General features: G+C 41.0%; 2 protein-coding genes across 14 annotated transcripts in view; both read left to right on the top strand.

The window, feature by feature from the left end:
* The first annotated feature begins 1,261 nt into the window (after positions 1-1,261).
* Positions 1,262-13,454, top strand: EQTN (equatorin). 11 transcript variants are annotated; one of them, XM_039545572.1, is made up of 10 exons: positions 1,468-1,498; positions 2,007-2,087; positions 4,586-4,693; positions 6,444-6,518; positions 7,685-7,753; positions 8,806-8,874; positions 9,915-9,974; positions 11,038-11,115; positions 11,564-11,729; positions 12,667-13,454. In XM_039545572.1, exons 2-10 carry the CDS (start codon positions 2,030-2,032, stop codon positions 12,959-12,961), a joined length of 978 nt encoding a protein of 325 aa, XP_039401506.1. In that variant the 5' UTR covers positions 1,468-1,498; positions 2,007-2,029; the 3' UTR covers positions 12,962-13,454. The 11 variants fall into 11 exon arrangements, with proteins under 11 accessions (XP_039401502.1, XP_039401512.1, XP_039401511.1 ...); XM_039545568.1 differs by lacking the exon at positions 2,007-2,087 and having other exon boundaries at positions 1,262-1,525; XM_039545578.1 differs by lacking the exon at positions 2,007-2,087 and having other exon boundaries at positions 1,262-1,525; positions 11,564-11,622; positions 12,667-12,803.
* A 1,977-nt stretch (positions 13,455-15,431) lies between these two features.
* Positions 15,432-17,630, top strand: part of LOC120408708 (RNA exonuclease 1 homolog) — a 31,891-nt gene continuing 29,692 nt past the window's right edge. Inside the window, exon 1 of one of the 3 annotated variants that reach the window (XM_039545901.1) lies at positions 15,432-15,615. In XM_039545901.1, coding sequence (XP_039401835.1) covers positions 15,468-15,615 — 148 coding nt within the window. In that variant the 5' untranslated portion in view covers positions 15,432-15,467. The remainder of the gene's footprint in view (positions 15,616-17,630) is intronic. The other 2 variants (XM_039545899.1, XM_039545900.1) reach the window with 2 other exon arrangements.

Raw genomic sequence — 17,630 nt, 5'->3', positions numbered from 1 at the left:
AACAAGATCATTATGGACATATCTTAGGGTTGTATGGTCAGGGAGTGTTTGCTGTACAGATCACTGACCTGCCAATATCTTCCAGCTATGGAACAGTGTTCTTCATAGCTCTTCTCATACTCCTTTGCTTTTTCATGTTCTTTTTCTAACAATTTTAGGACCCAGACCTGCAACCCTCACTCACTTACTGATTTCAGTGCGACAATTCCTGAGTAATGATTACTCATTTAATAAGGGCTATCAGGATCAACCTTTAATTTTCCCTATGCTATTATGTTTTTCTCAGTCTTTGTTCTTGCTGTGTCTTTTTATTTCTCATCACTTTTATTTTTCCTTTCCCCAGAAGCTCTCATACTTACTATTTTACTTTAACTAAAGGCAAAATTACTGTTTCCCAGCATATCCATAAGAGGGGGCCCTTTCATTTCTTTACAATTTATTTGTAATACAGTACCGGTCTGTGTATTGTAAATAACAATATCATTATGATAATGGAGATCAGCAGTTGCAATGTGATAAGCACAGAGGAAAAGCACTACAATAAAATATATTGTGCATTTGTGTTTCCTTTAATTCCTAAGATTCAGTGACACATCTTCCACCCTCTAATTTCTCCTTTTTTATCTCTGTTCTCTATCTGTTATACTTCTCACACTCTAGGTTTTCTTAGTCTTTAAGAGGTATTTTAAAATTAAAGAGGATCTACAGTGCTGACCATTAAACAGGCACTTCGGGCCAACAATTATTATACATCGGTATCTGAGATAGCAGTGTTTTACCTTAGAATAAAATAGACCTGTAGTAACAATTGGCCCATGTTGATATTTAATACACCTTGTATAGAAACTTTTTTTTTAAAACTAAGAGGATTACATTCTGATGCATCAGAGACTAATAAGTTTGGGTCATCTTTGTTTTCATTCAGATGCTGTGTTTTTTGAACCTGTATCACTATAAAGCATGCAGTCTAGTGAAAAATATTAAATATTTAAATTTGCATTGATTGTAAGATGGGGACACATCTTCTCATGGCCTGAAGAGGTATGAAAATGTGCACTAGCTGGGTCTCTGCCCCACAGAGCTTTTTTAAAATAAAAGAAGCTGTAATGTAATTAATCACTGAGGAAACTTTTTCAGAGAAAAGTTTATTTCTTCTTATCTACCCAAAGACAGTTCCATTTCTAACATTAAAAAACATATTATTCAAAGATAAAGTGTCATTTTAAAAATCTCAGAAGTTATCTGTGGTATCTCTTTCCAGAAATTCAGATGCATATTCTTCTCTGATTGGTCTGTGCTGGTTCTAAAAGAGATGGTGATGTCACAATGATCTACTTTGGAATGTGACACTGATGACTGTAAGACGAAACTGTGAGACAGATCCAGGATAATGACTGGAGATGCACAACAGTTTTCCCTATGAATCCCATACTTTTTCTCTTTGTATCTCTGCTTATTTCTGCAGGGACTACCAAAAAGCTAATTTCATCTTCTAAAGGTATGATCTCATCAAAACCTCTATATGGTGAGAATGGTTAAGGAAGTCTATTGTTACTTCTAGGAATAGATTGAATGCATTTTCCCTTAACCTGTTGGGGGCTGGGGGGGAGGGGGCAGGAGTTGATTGTTTGTTGTTTTTGTTTAAACTACTATAGTTTTTTTCCCTCCAGAAATCTTAAGGAATCTGTTCCCCTCGGTGGCACTTTTAGCAGTGTCTGCTTGAAAATATACAACTAAATTCTGCTTAGTCATCCCTTGGGGTGCTGGAGGGTAGAAAGGAAGTGTGCAGAGCGTCTCCAACATCCCACTTTTGCACCTCTGCAGAACCTAGTCAGAATGCTGTTGCTAAAGGCAGTCATGGGGTAAGGAAGGACAGACTAGTATGCTCAGCAGACCACAAAGGGTCTGTTGAGTTGATACATATGGTACAAGGCCTGCCCCTGAACCTCCCTGCTCTCCACTCCACTACTCTTTTCATGACACAAACAACAGAATTTGGTCCTTAGGAACTTTGGATCTGCCATACTGAATGAGCATCTATCAGTACTCTGCTGGGGTGATGCCAATCCCTGCTGCTTCAGAGGAAGGTGAACGCATTTTTATTGCACATAGTCTGCCATGTAATGCTGAACGCAAGGGAATAATTCCTTCGTGACCCTGGCAACAATTATCTTATGCTCTGAAGCATGAGGTTGGATGACTCTTCTCTGACCATGCATAATTATAAGAATTATTTTTTAACATAAAGTTATCCAACTTTTTAAAAATCCAGACACAGTATTTGACCTGATGATCCCCTGGAGCAGTCATTTCCATTGGCTGACTACACCCTGCATGAAGTAATATTTTTCTTTTGTTTGCTCTATGTTAACTGTAATATCAGTGTATGACCACTTTTCCTGCACTATTGGATGGCAAGGTTGGTGTGATTTTCCCCAACCTGAAAAAATAACTTGTCCCAGAAAAATAAAACAAAACTCTGAAACTATCCAAAGATCTGACATACGATTTACTAAAGGAAATACCAAAGCCATATCATATTATTCACTTCACAAGATACACACATTGTCCAATCTGAAAAGCATGCAATTCTATAAGTGAAATATAAACACAATAATTGAGTCCCTAATCTACTAAATCGTTAGCCCTACAGTAGGCCTTTTGTATCTGCCCTTAGGTACTGATATACACCAGACCCTCGCTAGAATGCGCGTCTATCTAGCGCGGATTCGCATATAATGTGGTCGCGGCCATGGATCCCAAATTTAATTACTGTACTTTAATTACTTTAATTACACTTCATTTTAAGGCGGTCCCGCGCATGGATCCCAAATCCTGCGTTCTAGCGAGGGTCCGGTGTAATTTTACCAACTTGTTTGCTTCTTCAGCACTTAACCAATCAGAATGTGCTAAAACTGAGCTGACTGGTCAGAGCTGCAGGTCTTTTAAAAAATTGACAAAATTGATAATTCAACTGTCTTGACTTCCATGAATTTACTTCCACAATTTCCTATAATTTTGATGTTACACGATTGTTACACGATCTCATTCAAAACCATAGATTCTTGAGGGTAAAAAATCTGGTTCTTATATTTTAAACCTAAAAGAGAAGGAAGAACCTCAGAATTGCATTCCACCTGTCATTTTCAGATGTTACTTATTCTTCTGGGCTTACCTAATATGATTGATTCCATATGTTAAGTCATAGAAAGGTTACGTAGCTTCTCTGCATCATTTCTTGATTTTGTCCTTGTGTGGTTCCAGGCTTCTGTTTTCAAGCTGGGTTTCCACTGGCACTATGACTGTGTCATCCAGCCTGCAATTTGTCAGCTGAAACATTCCTCAAATGCTCTTGCGAGTTTAATGTCTCTATGTAGAGTCCCTTGTATGTGTGCTATGTATTGATTCAAGTACTTGCTGTGTTCAAGGCAAATTTCAACATAATTAGGGTAGCAGGATGCAAATGTGACACAGATCAATTCTCTAGTTTTCCCAAATTATGCTCAGTTCATCACCAAAGTGGAGGGAGCAAAAGTTGGGTTTAGGTTACCTTTGCAGTCCTCTGCTACTGGGTTGGCTATTCTTCCAGTGCAGATCAGAGGGATAGCTCAGTGGTTTGAACATTGGCCTGCTAAACCCAAGGTTGTGAGTTCAATTCTTGAGAGGGCCATTTAGGGATCTGGGGCAAAAATCTGTCTGGGGATTGGTCCTGCTTTGAGCAGGGGGTTGGACTAGATGACCTCCTGAGGTCCCTTCCAACCCTGATATTCTATGATTCTGGCTGTTCTATACTGCACTAGCTGTCAAGAGTCCCTAAGGACCATTTCAAGCAGTCATAGCTTGCTATGGTGTAGGTATGCCTTGAACATGTTCCCTGCTGGAGCAGCTGGAGGGGGAGGGGGGTTGAGTAGGAACCATGATGACAGTTCTGTACCATTAAATGATTAACCTGAGGAAGGGGGGGTGGCGCAAAGTGGAGGCCACAAGTAATACGATTTACAAGCTCTTCTGCACCTAAATACCATACGGTAAGAAGTCCTTTAGAAATGCTGGGACAAGACTAGTTTATACCAGTAAAAATAAATGGCTTCTGGCTTCCGGTAGATAAGAGGATGGGTTGAGAGATTTTCCCCCTATGATCCCTCTCCCTCTCCCTGCTACTTGGAAAGATTGAAATGGGTACAAATTTTTCTGTACAGCATTCCTTGTGCCAAGCAGCGTGAAAGCCACTCCTTGACCAAATTGAGGAATGCTCTGAGCAGCGTGTTGTGCCCAGAGGAGTTGCCGATGAAGTAGAAAGCTGCACCTGAGTTTCTCTGGACTACAGGATGCAATTTCTAAGTATCAATATTTTACACCCTGGGTGCAGAAAAATATGCAAGATTTAGAAATACATACAATTTACATTATGACCATCAATCTTTGCCAAAGAAAGTCTGTCAGCATTTTTAGAGCCCATGGAATTGTATTGTTTTTAGATCAATTTGTCGCAGCAAATAAAATTCACAGCATGTCTCTGATTGTCAGCAAATATAGTAAGAAAAATAATCACAGTTTTGACAACTAATTTGCCCCATTTTTCTAGACTACCATAACTTACCTGTCAATGACTTGGAGGAAGAGGAGGAGGAGGAAGATGATAATAACTACGTTGTACAAAGTCCTGAGGACCATGAGATCTTTTTAGAAACAGGTGAAGTAAGGTTTTAAGACTCCAAAATATAGATCTAACAGCAGAAATATACCAGCAATGGCAGTACAATCATCTACAAATTGCAGCTTTAAAAATGTTCTCCTATAGTGAAGTTCTCCCTGTTTTTATATCATATGAATTGTTCCATGTAAATTTATGCTCACAATTAATCAAGAACCCTTTGTTCTCTATAATCCTCTAGCATGCAAAAGAACTCACCCTACAGAGTCCTGCTGAATGAGATGCTATATAGGCATAGGAATTCCTTTGCAGTGAATCCCTTTGCAGATTAGGACTATATAAATATACATATATTATGAGTTATATTCTAGCAACAGAAATCTGTAGTTCCATGGTGGTGCAATATTCCTAGTTCTTATGCATAGGATGGAAATAGAATGTTTGCATCACCATTATACAAAAGATGCATGAAAGAATGCAACACAGTACATAGCCTGAGGTACCAAACATAATCAGTCACGATGTGCGTGAATCATGGCAGGAGAGTGGCCACAACACTAGCCGAAGAGAAGATGTGCAGCAAAGCACGGTCGGGGGAAAAACCACCTTTAATCAAAATAATAATGCAAACAGACAACAAACGGCCAACATTTCAATCCAGGAATGAATTGAAGTCACTTCCAAAGGAACCAAACACACTCCACTCTGGATGCTCATAGACTGTCACTTTCCCTCATTTGTCAGGCTTTCAAAGAACTAGTAAATGCCCAACAGAGGAGGAAATAAGCCTTCTACAGCAGTTCTCCAGTTTTTTTCCTTATCCCTGGGGTACCTGTCCTACTGCTAGTAAAATTTAAGCATTGACTAAAGCTACGTCCATATTACCCGCCCAGGTCGGCGGGTAGCGATCGACTTCTCGGAGTTTGATATATCGCGTCTCATCTAGACGCGATATATCGAACTCCAAACATGCTCCCGTCGACTCCGGAACTCCACCACCACGAACGGCGGTGGCGGAGTCGACGGGGGAGCCGCGGACTTCGATCCCGCGCCATCAGGATGGGTAAGTAGTTCGAACTAAGGTAGTTCGAGTTCAGCTACGCTATTTGCGTAGCTGAACTTGCGTACCTTAGTTCGACCCCCGCCCCCAGTGTAGACCAGGCCTAAATTAGTACCATCATAGCTTAGATAAGGTAGCATTGCTCTGACCCTAAAAACATTTTAAATACATGAATTTGTAATGCAGTGGACAAAGAACTGTATAGATTTATATAGATTTATAAAATGGTTGCTAGACTTGTATAGATTTCCTTTAAACTAGTTCTTTCTGTAATTTTTTTAAATAAATCATGCAGCACTTAATAGGCAGCAAAACTACCATAATTAAAATCTCTGCTATTAAATTAATATCTGTACTACAGAATGGAACAAAACAGATTACGAAGGCTAAAGAAGGCTAAGCAAAGAAGGGGAATTATAAATTTGAATCGTTAAAACATATATCTTAATTGTACTGTAGGCTGTTAAAAAACAGTAAAAACCAAATTTCCAAAAGAGAGTACCGTGGCTGCACCCAAAAACGATACACCTATTGTGCCTCAACAAATGCACACTTGCATCCATAAATCAGAGAGTTGCATGCACAACTTGGTAGCTAGATATACATTAACCAAATTTGCAAGTGTGCGGGGGGTGTTTTTCAGAATTACATGCATTATACTCTCCTTTGAAAATGTGGCCTTATATGTCAAAAATAAGAATTTAACTGATTTTTTTTAAATTTATTTAGATATTTCTACAAATCCGCCTGTGTCTAAAGATGTGTTAATGCTGAAGGACAGTATGCAGAATTTACGGGAGTACTGTAAGTGGCCAAAGTCACCATTTAAGAACCTACATGCAGGCACTTGAATAATTTTTAAGCACTTTAGGAGTAGTGGGGCAGGAGGGAAGATAGAACCATGCAGTAATGAAAAAAAACAGTTTATTTCCTTGCATGACACTCAGATACCACTGACGTGACTGTGATGTAAGTACCTGATAGATGGATGGATGTTAAAACAAGAAATCCTAATGTAGCCTCAAACTATTAACATATTCTTGGGCTGTGTGGATAGAACGGAAGGGATTCTATTGCCATTCTATTTTTTAAGTACAATATTTTGTGTCAAAGGCAAGTGTACAGAAATCATTTGTGGTACAGTGTGACTTGTGGGGAGAAGAGAAAAGCAATCGAATCTCACAGGTTTCCCATTCATTTAACTGAGAAACTCAGAAGATTCCTCTTCCCTGCTAATTTAGAGAGATCAGCATTGTTGGTGGCTGATGCTTAAAAGGAATTTAAATCCAGTACATTTACCATTCGGAATCCACACCCCCTGATCCATATTTAATTATAAGAATGTAAGAGAACTTTGTGGAGCTAGAACATGTTGTTACTTTTACATTTTATTTTTCATTTCTCACAAAACAAACATTGCTGCTAAGAAACTACTCTCTGTTTTGTGTTAATTTTCTCATTTATTTGTACAATAATTTCTTGTCAACACACAAGACAGTATGTGCACATGGTTACAAAATCTTTCCAATTTTGATCAAAATTGTTTCTTTAGTACATTCTTTTACAATCCAATCCTGAACCACTGAAGTTAATGAGAATTTGTGCTGGAATGTAGTAACATAGTGCTTCTGGAGCCTGAGCTACTTCACACAAAGGGTGATGGACCAGTGCTAACCCTCAAAACGTATCAGCATCCCCACCAGCTGATACTGGAGAAACATTAAAGATGATCTCAGTTAAAAGCCATGTTGTCCCTCCCTCCCCCCCCATTCAGACCAGGGGCATGAGTCATATTGTCTTCTGTTACGTGGCTGCCAAAGCTACAAATGGGAATACAGAATCAGTAAGAATAGGTTGGCAAAAACCTATAGCTGGATGTTGGAATTTTTTCAAGTGTCCATTCCTATAGTAACTCCATACCTTTAAAAGATCCTATTGTACTCAAACCTATTTGTTATTTAAACTTCTAGTGAAATTGCTCTCCATCAAAAAAGCTGAAGAGGAACAACTAGAGAGTTCTGAAGCAGAGCCTTCAGAAGGTAAGAATACACTGGAAGGTTTTATTGTGAGTATTGCTCTTGTAATGATTTACTGTAATATGCTAAAAACAAAAAGAACTTTAAGACACTGCTCTGACATGATTTTCTAGTTGTATTCATTGGTGCCATGACTTGAACTTGACTCTCTGGCAGCCCAGGAGAAGTGCCCTAACCAGTGGGTTAACAAGTCAGTCTCTCTCTCTGGCCCAGTGAATATTTATGTATGCAAAGTGAAGCAGCTTCAGTAGGAGAGATTGAGAGAGTCCCTTCCTTTACCCCAAATACCCAATAGCCTGGTGATTAGGGGACTCTCTTGAGTTCAACTCCCTACTCTAAATCACGCAGAGAGGGGATCTGCCCTGGGCAGCCCATATTCTGATTGAGTGCACTGCACTACAGGGCTGCCTTGGCTTAGCATCTAACTCCAGGAGGAGGTTCACTGCTGTGAACCTCAGGCTAAGAGAGGCGCCTCCCCTTTTCCCAAAAGAAGGTAGCATCTAGATCACATGTTGTCGGTTCTGCAAAGGCACACATTTGGAATAGGAGACATCAGTAACATACAAGTATTTTGCACTGAACTGGACAGCAATAAATAGAAACGGGACCTGAATTAGAGGATTCAAGTCAGTACTTGACTTCAAGAACTCACAGATTCAGCTAGCTAAAAACAAAAGAAAGAATTGATGACAAAATGATGGGCAAGGAGGTTGATAAAAAAGTCATGCCTAATACAAGGACAATAACTTCTTTTTACTGTTTGAAGAGCTATGTATATCATTGTACCAGCACAAAGGTCTTGACTTACAGACAACGGAATGTAATACATTAAAACCGAAAGTTCTGACAGTGCTAATATGTAACTGAATGATTCTTAGATTTTTCTTTCATTAAATATGGCTACTAGTGATACATTGTGCTATCCTGTCAAGAGATATTGGAGTGCTGCTTCAACATTTCCCATTTTGTCATGAATAAGGACAAGCACAACTTTTTTGCTGTTAGTGACAAGGCTGTGTTGAACTGTAAATAGTCTTTGCAACTCTTTTTTCTAGAATCCAAATTTGGACCTCATTATCACAACATTATCACTCAAGGCCCAGTCGAGGAATCACTTAGTGGAGGTATGGTATGATGAAATCATCAAAACATCTTTTCACAGTTAAAATGGCCAAATTAAAACTTAAAATAATTGTAATCATAAATTACACAAGAAAACAATGCTGACTTCTCAAAATATTCTGGATGCAATTGACAAAAGTGAAATTAACAAAGAAAACTGAATTAAAGAGACTGTAATTCTACATCTGCATTGACTCCAAAATATCTACATTGACTCTAAGATAGTTGATAACCATACCCAGATTTTATAAAAATGTTTTGCACTTATGGTAGCCCCTTTCATCCAAGGATTTCCAAGCAGTGTAAAGGGTTAAATAAGCCTCACAACACTCCCAGGAAGTATGCAAGTATTATTGTCCCTATTTTAAAAATGGGGAAACTGTGGTCTGAAAAGGTTATGATTTACCCAAGCAAGTCAGAGAAAGGAACCGAACCAAGGTTTCCTGAAACCCTGTCATGTGCTTTAAACCCTAGAACATGCGCTCACACCAAATTCTTGAAGAATTCTCTAGTCTGTATCTCTGGCATTAATTTTTTTCCTTCTATGAACAACCAAAGATTATTACCATTTTGGAACTGGGCTGACCACGAAAGAACATATTACCCTTTATCCCAAAGGTCTACGTGGGGCTTTCACTGAAGTAAATAAGACTCACTTGTGTATGCAAAGGCATAATTTGGCTTTTCGAGTCATATATTCTTTTTCTGTTTGGGCTCACTTGCAAAGTTCCTAATAATAACATAAGAATTGATGCCTTTGGCAAGGCAAATTACCATGTGTCTAAATTGTCATTTGTTTCTCCTGAGTGTTTCTGAAAAATAAGCTTAACTTCCTTTGTTTCCATGTAAAGAACATCTTAGCAAAAATATTTTTAAAGACCAAATTTAATCCAACTCATAAGGAAAGAAATGGCTCTACAACATGTTTATTTATTATGAACTTGTATATCAGACCTAAACAGATGAAAATAAGTTACTTGCTATTGGTTTTGTTGTGCAATGACTGAAGTACTACTGACAGATTCTTGTCATCTTTTTACAGATCTAAGAGCAAAACCTGTGAACATTTACAAGGACCCAATTTTGAAAGACCTATCTGCTGGTAAAAGTCTACAGACAGGGAATTTCTGGCTGATTTATGCAAATAGTTTTGTTGCCCCTTTGAAAATACTTATGGCAGGAAATTAATTGGCTTTTAGAAACTGCGTATGCGCTAAAAGACAATTAAATATGTGTTAATCTGATTGCTATTGCTTATTAGAACATATTGCAATCAAGAAATAAAAGAGAATCCAGATGCAACTAGATCTTAAAAAAATCAATGCAAGCAAAAAACAGACTGCACAACAACTAAAGGCCAAAGTGAAATTCTGGCCCCATTGAAGTCAATGGCCCAAATCTCCAGCTAATGTAAATCAGCATAGCTCCATTGACTTAAACAAAGTTACACCAATTTACAACAGCTGAGAATCTGGCCCTAAATTTTTACATACAAAAGGATATAACCAAAATCAAGATCTATTATAATAGTTGCAATTAAATAATTTATAATATGGTCAACTGCTTGCAGATTACATTACTGTGTGCAATGTTGTTATAGCAATGTTGGTCCCAGGGTATTAGAGAGACAAGGTGGATCGGAAGCAGGGCCGGCTCTAGACCCCAGCACGCCAAGCGCGCGCTTGGGGCGGCATGCCGGCGGGAGGGCGGCAGGCGGCTGCGGTGGACCTCCCGCAGGCATGCCTGCAGAGGGTCTGCTGGTCCCGCGGCTCGGGTGGACCTCCCACAGACGTGCCTGCGGATGCTTCCCCGAAGCCGCGGGACCAGCGGACCCTCCGCAGGCACGTCTGCAGGAGGTCCACCCGAGCCGCGGGACCGGCAACTGCCAGAGCGCCTCCCGCGGCATGCCGCCCTGCTTGGGGCGGCCCAATTCCTAGAGCCGCCCCTGGTCGGAAGAGCTTTGGGTAAGCTCGAAAGCTTTCCTCTCACCAGCAGACGTTGATCCAATAAAAGATATTATCTCACTCACCTTGCCTCTTCAGATTACATTGTCTTTGTTTCCATTCTGAAGCAAAAGAATTAACTTCATATGTCAGGGGGTAGGGAAACAGGGCACATTACATCACCTGTGTTTTCACTGCCTCACAGGTTTTTTTGCTTTCCAGCAGAACTGGATAACCAAACTCCTGAGTTCAATGAGACAGAATATCACCCAAGAAACATGTTTTTTAAACCAGTACCAAGTAAGAACACAGTACAGTACTTACTATAATCTTATTGATTTCCCAGACAATAATCTTCTGGGATCATGGAGATGATAGAGCTCAAGAATACTCACTAACACAAGGTCATATTTGTTTGGGGGGTGGAGGGGAAGTATTTTGATTAAACTAAAAATAATCATAGATCTCTGTACTCCATGGGGGCTGTTAAACTTCTACCAGAACGTCCTCTGGGACAGATCTGGATGTGGCAGTGATTTGAAGATCTTCACTTTGGGCTAAATTGTGGTTGTGTATGCAAAGGTCAAATAAACAGGCCTCAAGCATGGGATCTATACAGAGGCACGTCTAGCCTTTTTATCAGTCTGCTCATTTGTTGATGTATAATCTTTTTTAAAAAATCATCATTTCTATGTACATGGCATTCATTGTTTGAATTTGATTGGTCTGGTTTGTTTTATTTTTCTAGTGTCGGATAAGGGTGATCTTATTCAAAAGAAGGCAGCAAATGTAGGAAGAAAAAAAGATGTAAGGGAAATACTAATGCTTGCTGTATCATCTACAACTCTTATCATTTTAATAATATTTATGATATGCTGTGGTGTGACTCTCAGCCAGTTCAGCAGACAAAAAAAGTAAGTCTTCCTATCACATGGAGTCTGAGTCCTGGGAGGAGGCTATGATGAAAATACCTGTTCTGTACAGACCTCCCCATTGCACCTCTGACCTCCCATATGGGATAGCTGAGTTTGTCTTTGGTGTATTGCTGGAGACAACATCCAGGTTAAGAGACCTCAGTTATTTCTACTTCCCATAAGACAATGGCTCTTTTGTGTTGCCTCAAGAGCTCAGGATTTTACCCTAGGAAGTATAAGGCAGACTTATGCATAAGCCTATTGTTTCTAATTATCCGCAACAGTGCTGCCTAATGCACCATGTATATGGAGCAGGGATGTACTGCTAGACCCCAGAATGCCCCCCACACCTGATATGTTTCTGTTAAGGTATTCATATTCTAATAGAATATTAACTCTTAAAAGAAAACTACTGCTCTTCTCCAGTGCACAGAAGTGGTAAAGCAGTTTAACAGTGAAGGGTAATATTCTTATATTGAAAATAATTACATGTTGAAATACATATGCTTTAAGAAAAGAATTACGTGTTGAAATGCATAAAGGTTTTAAGATGTAAGGTTGCTATTGTTAACATTTAAGTGATACTACAATTTTATGTAGAACTGTGCAAAATCTTTAGCAACCAAATAAAAACAAATCCAACTTTAATTTTCTCTCCTGTTTGGGAAAAGGCACACATACATTCAATCACTTTGGTAACATTTTCCCCTTCAGGCGAAAAGCAAGAAAATCACCAACAAATGCTCAAACAAATGTTGAATCTAGGAAGTCTATGTACTACAGCGTTCTTATCAAATACATTAACTTTTCCTGCTTAGTTGTTAAAATCTTGAAAAGTGGAAGCTTGGTAATTTATATGCAACTCCAAGAATGTCTAGGGTGTTTGTTCTCAACATAATATTTAACAAATAAAATGTTTTTTCTTTTTGTGTTTCAGGGGTTTTAGTAATGCCTCCACCACTCATGCTGAGCAACAGAGACTGGCATATCTATCTTATTTTCAACCTTTGGAAGGAGTATCTGATTCTTCTTTTTCTAAGACTGCAGACAGTAGTATGTGGGATGAAAAAACACTGTCGGAGATAAGGAGCAATTCACAGTCTAGACATTCAAAAACAAGAACATTATCCAATATAAAGTCAGTAGATGATGTCTCATCAATTTCTGATGAATCAACTCGCAGTGGAGCTACTTCATATAAAGCCTCAAAAACAAGCGAAAATGAGCTATAAACCAATCAGCTGAGTGCATGATTGACAAAACCTTTGAACCCTGATGCTGCTGGTATAAAAACAAACAAAAAATGCTGCAGCTACTTTTATAAAAATAGCATGCATTTGTGATTCATTAAAGTTTACAACTTGCAATTACATGAAGGAGGCAGAGCTAACTTTAAATTCTGATAGAAAAGGGAGAAGGGAAAGGGACTTGAAATTAAATCTGGATCACAAATGTTTGCAGGCATACTATACTCTAAGTGCTTCAGAATCAAGGGTGAAAGGAACAGAACAGAATTGGCTTTTAAATACCGTCATCTACACAACGCTACATGTACGCAAAAGGAAGACCTAAGAAGTCTTTCCCAGGAACTCTGTTATTGCGATTTACTATAGTGACCTTGTGAAGTGAAGTAAATTCAAGGCCACATAAGCCAATACCAGGGGCATATACAGTATAGATTTGTAATGATGTAATCTCTAAGCAATAAATCACCTTTTTGAAATATTTTTTCAATAATAGCTATCTTGTATCAAAAAAGATATTAGCATTAAACTATTTTCTGAAATAGACACTGAGAATTTCAGTGAGAATAGCCTTTCAAGTCTGAGAAAGACAAATAAGAATACCTGTGTGACAGGTTTGGTCACAGAGACCGCCCTGGGGACTGTCACCTGTTGTGCTGAGACTATCTCTGACCCCATTTTCTCTGCCACTTTGAGACTCCAGAACCCTGTCTTGTTGAGCCAGACACAGAAGCCTGCTGCAACACAGACTCAGGGTCTGAACCACGACACCAAAGCTGAAGACTTAACTGAAAACAGCTTTGCAAGTATTCCTGTCTCCAGCACCCAGACACCCAGTTCCCAGTGGGATCCAAACACCAAATAAATCAGTTTTTCTCTGTATAAAGCTTATACAGTGTAAACTCATAAACTGTCCGCCCTCTATGACATCGATAGAGAGATGTGCACAGCTGTTTTGCTCCCCCAGGTATTAATCACTTACTCTGGGATAATTAATAAACAAAAGTGATTTTATTAAGTATACAAAATAGGATTAAGTGGCTTCAAGTAATAACAGACAGAACAAAGTAAGTTACCAAGCAAAATAAAACACACAAGTCTAAGCCTAATACATTAAGAAATTGAGTGCAAGTAAATCTCACCCTCAGAGATGTTCCAATAAGCTTCTTTCACAGACTAGATTCCTACCTGGTCTAGGCCCAATCCTTTCCCCTGGCACAAACCTTGTTAGGTCCAGCTCAGCTGGTAACTAGGGCATTTCTTCATAACTGGTCCACACATATGCAGTGGAGACTTGCAGGTAATCAGAACCATCTACAGTCAATTGTCCTAGACAATGGGCGCCATCAAGATTCTAAACCATCATTAATGGCCCACACTTTGCATAATTATAATAGGCCCTCAGAGTTATACTTCATATTTCTAGTTTTAGATACAAGAATGATACATACATACAAAGAGAATGAACACACTCAGTAGATCATAAGCTTTGTAATGATACTTCACAAGAGAACTTTTGCATAAAGCATATTCCAGTTACATCATATCCACACGTATGAACATATTTTTATTAAACATATGGAGTGCAATGTCACAACCTAGGTTTAATGAATGTTTTTGTAAGTAATGGCTGCATTTCAGCAGAAGTATTGCCTTTATCTTACGCTATATTCAATATATTAACTTTCTTGGTGACTGACAAAACAAGCTGTTTCTCTCAAGGTTTACTGCTACCAACAATTAAACCAGCATTCACGTTTTTTTGTTATTCCGTTATCTTAATCGATTAAAAATGTTTTGAAACTTCTGACTGTCCCAAATCTCCCACTGACACAGGGTAAAGAATTCACGACTGAAAAGTGCATATTTTATAAACCCTGTTAACCCAGAGCCAGGTTCTTTCATTTTATTCACTTTGATTAGTATCTTATGCCCAGATCCACACAGGTATCCAGGCTTCTAACTTCCAATGAAATCAACTCTGTTCGCACACTGTTTCCTCCATTAAAAATTACATGGCAAGAGGGACCCCTGCTGCCCGTGGCCCTTGCACACCCACTATGGATCGCCCCCCGCTGCCCCGTGGCTCTACGCCACACGCCGCAACGGGGCACCCTAGGTTTGCAGGCCCGCGGCTTCCACGCGCAGCGGGCAGCCTAACAGCCGCGGGCGCGCGAGGCTCGGCGAAGTTTGCGAACGTTCCTTTCGCGGGAGACTCCGCCCCGCTCTGGTTCCAGCGGTTCAGCGGGGACTCGGGGCCCCGCCCCCGCTCTCTATAAGTACGGAGGCGGCTGACTCGTCCCGCCCAACTGCCGCCGCGGGAAGAGGGCGTAGCCGGGGTGGGGCAGTTACTGCGGGCGCCGGCCTCCTGCCTCCGCGCGCCGCGGGGGGAGCGCGTGGCTGTGGCCGTGCCGCCCCCAACGGCCGACTCCGCGCGCGGGAGTCTGGCTGGGCCGCGCGCGCGCGCGCTGGCTGAGGGCAGGGCGGGGCGGGGATGCTGCGCTCCGCGGGTTACTTCAGTGGCTTTTCCTGCCCGTTCGATGGCGCCCCGGGCGCCGGCTGCCCGCGGCCTCACTGCCAGTATAGGCACGAGGCGGGGCGGAGCGGGGGGCAGCAGCCGCTGAGCGACGCCCCTGCCATGGGTGAGGACGGGGGCGCTGCCCACGTTGTTAGAGGGCTGAGGGAGCCGGGGACCCCTCTGAGCTCCCCCTTGGGGGATGCTGTGAGGCAGGGGGTGCCTGGACCGCCTGCCCCCCCCCAGTCTGCGCTGGCTGCCATTCATCCCCTAACTTCATCCCCCTCCCCCAGCCTTTCTGGGGGTTCTGCAGCCTGCTGCTCCCCGCTGTGTGGGGCACCCCCCCTGGGGCTGTGCCTCCTGACTGCACTGGGGCCCGCCAGTGGCGCTATGGGGGGGGGCTTTCCTTGGTACCAGTGTGTCTCTGACTGCCACCCCCGCCCTGTGGTGACGGGTAGCCCATGGCGCTGGTTCCACCCCAACACCAGCATAGCAGTGCCGCGTGGCCACTAGCCGGGCCTTAGGGGATGGCTGCCACGGCCTCAGTTGCAGCCCTGTGGCCACCCCACCCCCCATAGAGACCTGGCTGTTAACTGTAGGTGTTGCTGGATATAGGTACCCCATAAAGCTGTTTACTCAAGGCTTAGGTTAGGGTAAGTAAGTTAGGCATTGTAAGCTGTGGCATGTGGGGCGCAATGTGGCACACAGTGTTTCCAAGCCTGCATTTGAGTGTCCACGCTGCATTTTGAGCCTGGGTTTGTACTTGCTGGGCCTGTGTCTTGCAGCCGTGCTAATGTGTCTGTATTGAGCAATGCCACCCTTGCTCAAGTCCATGCTGCAAAACAACAGGGCTAGGGCTTGGAAGTGAGTCTCAGTGGAAGTTGTGCTCTGACCCAGCCTGTGGCACGGTCCTAGGGCCTAAATCCTGAATGTTTGTTGCTCTGTGTCAGACTGATTTGTGTTTGGACAAAAGAGGGGCGTGTGCTCAAACCTGAGTCAGAGCCTTGGCTTCAGTATGCAGGTTAGGTATAGAAAAGTGTCATCTGGTGGCTTCATAAATAAATTACTGGTGGTAGCATAGCCTCTCTTCTTGCCTCTTTCTCAGAATTTTAAATGTAGCCCCAGCAAGAGAAATAGAAATGTTTCAATTATACTATTAAAAAAATAGAAACTAAAATAAAATGCAGTTCTCTGCAGAGTCTCTGCTGCAATATTGTTGTAGTGGTGAATGAAAACCAGGCAGTGAATTGCCTAAAAATTAAGTATAAAATGATTAGTGTTTCTAGCATTTATTCTTGCATTTCTCCCAGTTTTGATTCACAACATAGAAAATGTGAGGGCTGATTTTGAGAGATGTTGAACCCCTGTAACTCCCTGTGGCATAAATAGAAGTTGGAGATGCTTCCTGGACTCAAAACTTGGTTTTTAAGTGTGTAGGTTTTTTTTAAACTTTAGCTATTCCTGTGAGCAATAGTCTTTCTGAGGAAGAGTAGAGGTGTATTGTAAATATTTACAGCTTTTCTGAAGGTGAGCACTGCTTTTCAGGTAGGAGTATGTCAGTTCATGAAGAGCCTAGTAGAACTTCATAGGGAATGTGATGAAGGTGGCATAAAACCCATCTGGAACATCACTGTAGTATCTGAGTGCCTTTCAGTAGTGCATTAAGCAGTGTGACTAACATCTGTCACATCTGGTTTGTTTTTACTCTCACTGATGACTTTTCTGCGAGGGACTTTGTTCCTCTTATGAATTGTCATTTTCAGACACTTGTGTGTCAGTTTGAGTTGATTGTTGCATGACAAATGGTAGTGTGTAACTTGGTGGGAAATCTGGGCTGTTAGTACAGTAGTGGGCTAAGTTCATTTAACGGTGTAGAGCAAAACTTGATCTTAACCACTCTAATATCCCCAAATAACAAAAGAATGCTGTAAATGTAGGTTTTAAAAACCTGAATTGCATTTCAGATACTTAAAAAATAAAAACGTAGTTTCTTTTTCATTTGATTTACTAATTTTTTTCTTCTGAAATCTATTTCCCTTGAAAGAATTGATAACCTTAATTAGTGCTTAAAGACAATAGGGAGTGTAGCTGGATGTTCCCAGTTTTATTTTAGATGTGTACAGTTTTAAGCATATGGTCTGT

Source organism: Mauremys reevesii, linkage group 6 (assembly GCF_016161935.1).
Source record: "Mauremys reevesii isolate NIE-2019 linkage group 6, ASM1616193v1, whole genome shotgun sequence".
NCBI classification, from domain to species: Eukaryota; Metazoa; Chordata; order Testudines; family Geoemydidae; genus Mauremys; species Mauremys reevesii.
This window is presented reverse-complemented; position numbering and strand designations above follow the sequence as displayed.

What these genes read in the sequence shown, in the direction of transcription:
- EQTN (XM_039545568.1), top strand. Translation starts at nt 1,420, where the DNA reads ATGAATCCCATACTTTTTCTCTTTGTATCTCTGCTTATTTCTGCAGGG. An exon ending in CTCATCAAAACCTCTATATG is followed by an intron (nt 1,526 to 4,585) that starts GTGAGAATGGTT and finishes CCATTTTTCTAG; the next exon opens with ACTACCATAACTTACCTGTC. An exon ending in CAGTTCAGCAGACAAAAAAA is followed by an intron (nt 11,730 to 12,666) that starts GTAAGTCTTCCT and finishes TTTGTGTTTCAG; the next exon opens with GGGTTTTAGTAATGCCTCCA.